The 5,842-nt window shown below is 42.5% G+C and overlaps 1 protein-coding gene across 1 annotated transcript; it reads left to right on the forward strand.

Moving 5' to 3' along the window:
• The first annotated feature begins 1,329 nt into the window (after window positions 1-1,329).
• LOC144122926 (uncharacterized) lies at window positions 1,330-2,976 on the forward strand. The gene has a single exon (XM_077655882.1). It carries the CDS (start codon window positions 1,330-1,332, stop codon window positions 2,686-2,688), a length of 1,359 nt encoding a protein of 452 aa, XP_077512008.1. The 3' UTR covers window positions 2,689-2,976.
• Window positions 2,977-5,842: the final 2,866 nt, after the last annotated feature.

Below are 5,842 nucleotides of genomic sequence, written 5' to 3' on the forward strand. Positions count from 1 at the left end.
TTGGAATATTTCACTGCGCTAATTGCTATTGCACCCATGGAATTAATCATCTTAAATATGCTAACCTTATCTGCGCTGGGCTTTGCAGGTCTGCGAGCGGCACTTCAAAGAATCAGACATTCGGACTTCTTCTAAGATGTGGACTCAAAAACGGGCAAAGTCGTCGAGGCAAAATTGAAGATCGCTCGTCTCAGCTCCGACGCCATTCCCAGTGTATTCCCGAACTGTCCCGCGTACCTTTCTGCGCCCGCCATTACGTCCCGAGAAGCACCGACTGAAAAGAGAATGCGTCTTGAAGCAGCTTCTTTACGAGATAGCATCGCCATGTCACTCCAGACACACGAGGAGGAAGAAGCAAAGAACAAGATTGACACTTTCCAAGTTCTATTGGAGTGCCTTCCTCAAATCGAGCTTTCTGATTTTTGGAATGTTATTTCTCGACCTGCCTGCGTCCTTTTTCTCAATCTTGCTGTTGATGACGTCCCTCGTGTTTTGTCGTCAGTCACGGTCTTAGAGAATCTCACGGTGAAAGTTCATTACCGAAATGTGCAGCTGACTACAATTGATGGCATAGATACCATCCCTCACACAGTACAGGATATCCGTTGCTTGATAGGTCTGCTGGATGCTGTAGAGTCGTTTCACGGAAAATTGTTGTCTAAGCATGAAGAAAAAATTGATGGTTTGCTTAAGGTGGCACTTTCCCTGCTTGAAGATGCCTTAAATTGTGAACCGGCAGATGTTGAACAACCCAATGCAGTTAGTTTTTTGAAAGAGCAAGTTTCTCTTCTTCTTGTCAAGAATAGCAGGTCATCCCGGTATTCTGCAGAGTTGCCGGTATTCTGAAGCATTTTATTTACAGTTTCTCCGCATGCTTATAGGTTCCTTCAAAGTTCCGGAAACCTTAGATTACCCCATCAATCTACAATACGTCGTATGTGTAATTCCTACAGCGTAAGCCCGGCAGCTGAACAGCAAGGCACTTCTTTCCTATCGTATGCAAAGAAGCTTGTCGCAGCAATGGCGGAGCATGAAAATATTGTTGTACTCATGATGGATGAAATTCACCTGCAGCCGTATTTTGATTATAAGGGAGGAGTAATTATTGGTGCGGCTACAAATAGCCCTAATGCAGCAAAAACAGCCCATGTTTTTATGATGCAAAGCTTGCTTTCGCGTCAGAAGAATGTTGTGCACATACTGCCAGTAGAGCGCATCAACGCACAGCAGCTTCACACTATTCTGCATAGCATCATTACTCAGCTAGAGCATGTTCGGTTGCGTATAATCGCAGTCATAGCTGACAATAACTCAATCAACCGGAAAACAATGTCACTTTTTGGGGTCCCCTGCAAACTTCAGAGTGTGTATCTACACCCTGCAGACTCTAAACATCCTCTCTTTTTTCTGATTGATCCTGAACACTTAATGAAATGCGTCAGGAATAACTGGATCAATCAGCGAAATGCTGGAACATGCATGTTCTTTCCTAGCCCCACAGGACCTAATATAAAGCCACCTATACTTACAGCTTCATTTAAAACACTTCGAGAACTTCACTCGAAAGAACAGGGTCAGCTGATTAAATCAGCACCAACACTTTCGTCTAAATCTCTGAACCCATCGAATATTGAGCGACAGAATGTCAAGCTTGCGCTAAGGATTTTCAGCCCGTCTACGGCAGCAGCTCTGCGAGAATGTGGGCCCAGACTTGAGCTAGATCATGTGTCTGGTACTGCACAGTTCCTTGAAACAATAACAAAGTGGTGGAACATTGTAAATGTAAAGACATGCAACAAGGATACTCGACTTCGTGATGAGCTGCAGTCACCGATTACATCAGCGTCAAGTCCACAGATCCAGTTTCTGTTAAGTATAGTGGAGTGGCTAGATCTGTGGCAGTCTCTCAAATTTGACACAGGCATACTTACAAGAGAGACTCACAGTGCGCTCCGACTCACGACAGACACCTTGGTAAAGGTGACTAGGTATTGCCTAGATGAAATGAACTTTGAGTATGTACTTTCAGGAAAGTTTCAGACTGACTGCTTGGAAGAGAGGTTTGGCAAATACCGCCAACTCTCCGGTGCGCAATACCACATTTCCATAAGACAAGTCTATGAGTCGGAGCGAAAGCTTCGTCTGCAGAACATTATGGAGCTCCCAGAGTTTGAGGTTGCAACAGATGCGGTGGCAGTAAACGATGCAGTACTTGAAGTGTTTGACATTGAGGTAACGGACGACGATTATGCGAAGGCGCCAAATCTCCCAGCAACCACTTACGTTGCTGGCTATTGTGCCCACGCTGCGTTCAAAAAGCTGTCATGCATGACTTGCGAAGAAAATTTAATGCTAGAAGATGAAATTGAAGTAGAAGGTGGGGAGTTAGTCAAAGCCATGACTCGTGGTAGTCTCAAGTTTCCACAGCCTGCCATAGTAAATGCTGTTCTTACTGCTGAGATAGTTCTTGACAAATTGAGAAGCGAACAGCATGCGACACAGTTTCATGCACTACCAGATCGAAAGGAGGCTCTCTTGGCACTCACACATGATGTGTTAAACGACGGCATTGACTTTGATGTGTGTGAGAATGGGCACACTCCACAGTTGGTAATGCACTATGTCCTAAGTGCAGCAGCAAACACGCTTCTAAATAACCTTTGTAAAAAAAAAATGATCAACTTATAGTTGAAAAGGCTGCAAAAGAAAAAGAGAGAAAATTGAAGACATTGAAGAATTGACTACTCTGTGTGCTTGTGACTGTTTTTGTTAGTTTTTTTTAGTTTCAAAACCAGTTTTTGCGTTGTATTATTATATATTCTGCATATTTTCTTTTGTTTGCTTTCTGTTTACAGCTTTTCTGTTGTTGGCTTCACTTACTGCATTTTATGATTCAGTGCTGTAACAGTTTCCTTACCTCCTACTCCTACTGATCGTGTTTCTCATCTGAAAATAAAATACGACTTGTGAAAGTCCTCTGCGTTGTTCATTTTCATTAAAAAAAAATATTACGAACGTATTTTCACGCATGCGCGCTTTGATATAAAGTCAGTAAAAGTCTGCTAAAATGTAACTGCTTATACTTTCAAAGAAACAAGAACAAAAAAAACATTCGGTTAGGGTGCGGGCAAGCAAAACACGATTTAAAAAAAAGTAATTTTCTTTTCGAGAGACATAATTAGCACTTTGAAATGCGCGAAATGCGTGCGAGCGCGGAAGACGAACCTACAGGGCCGTCGCAGTGCGGTGACGTCACGCAAACGTGGAGAGGCCTTAAAAAGTCTAGGTGGTGTTGCCTTACATCACCCGGCACCCTGTGCAAGACTTTGCCGCCCCCCCCCCCCCCCCACCCGCCTCTTTCTCTCTTTGAATGTATTTGTGGGGGTGTTTCTCATTATTTTTATTAGCCGTCCTAACGGGGGCACTTCTAGTTTTCTTTCTTTTAACAGTCTCAATGTAGTATTTCTACTGGCGTGGGCAGGACACTTAGTTGTTTTTTATTTTTCTTCCCCTTCTAATTTCTACCCCTTGACATCCTTTGATCTTGCTATTGGCGGTCAATTTTTTACACGTTTTCATAGCATTTTGAAGAAGATGAATCTTAAAAGCAAGCTGCTTGCGATAACGCAACTCATCTATTCTACTGGTGAAATAGAAAAATTTATTGCTTAAAATGATTACAGCCCAGCCTCAAAGGACAGATGCAAACGTTCTTCAAAGGAGGCTCTCAAGACCGTCGCTTCAGACGATTGATATGACATCGCAAATAACCCTGTTAATCCGTGGTTAACCCTCTTGCACCTGGCGGCCCCTTGCTGTCACTCTGGACGGTGCGGGAGATTAACTGCGATATCATGACAATCGGCCGACGACGCAGCGTAGCGGCTGGCAGCGTCGCAAATTGCGACAGCCGCCATATTTACCATTTATATATACCGTTATGAACTGCTTCCTTGATGACGTCCATGTAAAAGCGCTTTTTCGTAGCACAGAAGTGGACACAATTAAATTCACCAATTTGTTTGCAAAAATGGAAAAAAGTTGGCGGTATCCTGCGGTATCTTTAAAAGCGAAGTTTCGTACCTCAAAAGCGAAGCCTCATTTTTTCAGTTGTGTTACACAGGATGGATCCCGGCAATACATCATGCATGCATATTACAGAAGTCAGAATGAAAGAACAGCAAAAAAAGTCGCAAATAGCTGCAGCAATAAAAGTACGAATAGTGATCATGGGTAAAATGTTTCATTCATCCATTCATACTAATTTATTTTCTATACAAACGAGCACATTTATTAAAATTAGTTGACCAAAACAAAAGGTTCTGAACCCAGATTAGAACTCTAAGTGCAAACTCGAGTCACCATATTCGGACAACGCTAGAATCACTAATTTGAAAGCATTACAGGTGAACGTGACAGTAACAACCTGAACGTCTATCTAGACGCTATTTGCTTCTAGACTCCAAATTTTGTGTTCTGCCCGACAACAGCAGAACAGCTTCAGAATGTTTCTGAGTAAAGCTATATCAAATTTTCTTAAATAAGTATTAAAAGAATAAACTTAAACAGTTATATCCGCGAATACTTTTTGATGTCGGCCGTTTGAATGCCGCTACGCTCTTTAAAACTAACAAGAATAGCTAAAATTCAGGCGAGCTAGCTCTCATACCCTACTATATCATGATCACACGCCCCAATAAACTTTTTAGATAATAGCAAAGGGCTGACAATTTGCAAAGTGCTCCCCGACAAGCATATATGAACAGCCGCGAATACATTATGTAGCTGCGTTAATGCATGGTCAACGTAACAACCTTCTTTATTTAAAGCTCCGGTCGAGACACTGGGTTCGAGCTCTGAGCTGTGTTCTTGTCTGCATGGAAAAAGTCACCCGATAAAAAGGTAAGCGTCGAAATGGGCGCAACTTCAGCAGTCCGAACCATTTCTGCAGCGTAGCTCGCTACCGGGCGCCATCTTTCATATTTTAGGCAATATCAGGTTTCAATTAAAAGGCCTCGGGAAGCTTCTTGATCAAAGCTATGCCAGATCGTTGCACACCATTTTAAACATCATATATTTGGGTACCTAAAACCGGGAAGCATTTTCGATATCTACCCGTGTTACGGTGCTATGCAGTTTCAAAGTCTGGAAAAATGCCAAAACTTTGGCTCCCTCCCGTAGGCAGCATCGTATAATATTCAAACGCGCTGGGAACCTCGTGTATTAATAGCACAGGACTGAAACTTCGGCACATCCTCAGCTAAGTGTATATCACACAAATCCCCGAAGCATTTTTTGTAGGTGCTTTGGTTCACCTTTTACGATTTTTTTTTGTACCCCTTCCCATTCAGTTACGCTCCCTGTCGCCGCCACTGCCGGTAGATGGCGCAAGTATTAGATGTCCCCGAAAGCTGGGCATGATATGTATGTGCTTACCATATTTGCAATGCCGCTATTGTAGCATCTCACGTCTTTTTGTACATGTATTTCGAATGTCTGCCATTCTTTAGTGAATATTATGTATTTGAACCTTTCACTAGCCGAGCTGGCTATGGGTCCAATCAAGTTTTGATGTATTGGTTTTATAAAATAAAATGATGATGATGATGAAACATAAAAAAATCGCCAATTCACGTCTGCGCATGCGCAAGAAACTCAACTTTGTAAAGATTTACTTTCGTACCGCATTATAAAGCAATCACAAAAACTATACCAAGGTGACGCGCGTTTTTTTATATTTATGACAACTCTCTTCCAGTGAGGGCCATTGAAGGGGCTCTTATGCACTTGTCGGCTACTTTATCGATGCAAAAGCCTTCAAATATCTCCCTACCAGCCTGCT

The sequence above is a fragment of the Amblyomma americanum genome, chromosome 3, assembly GCF_052857255.1.
Source record: "Amblyomma americanum isolate KBUSLIRL-KWMA chromosome 3, ASM5285725v1, whole genome shotgun sequence".
Lineage (NCBI taxonomy): Eukaryota > Metazoa > Arthropoda > Arachnida > Ixodida > Ixodidae > Amblyomma > Amblyomma americanum.

Coding starts and splice junctions, on each gene's coding strand:
- LOC144122926 (XM_077655882.1), top strand. CDS start 1,330: ATGTCACTTTTTGGGGTCCCCTGCAAACTTCAGAGTGTGTATCTACAC.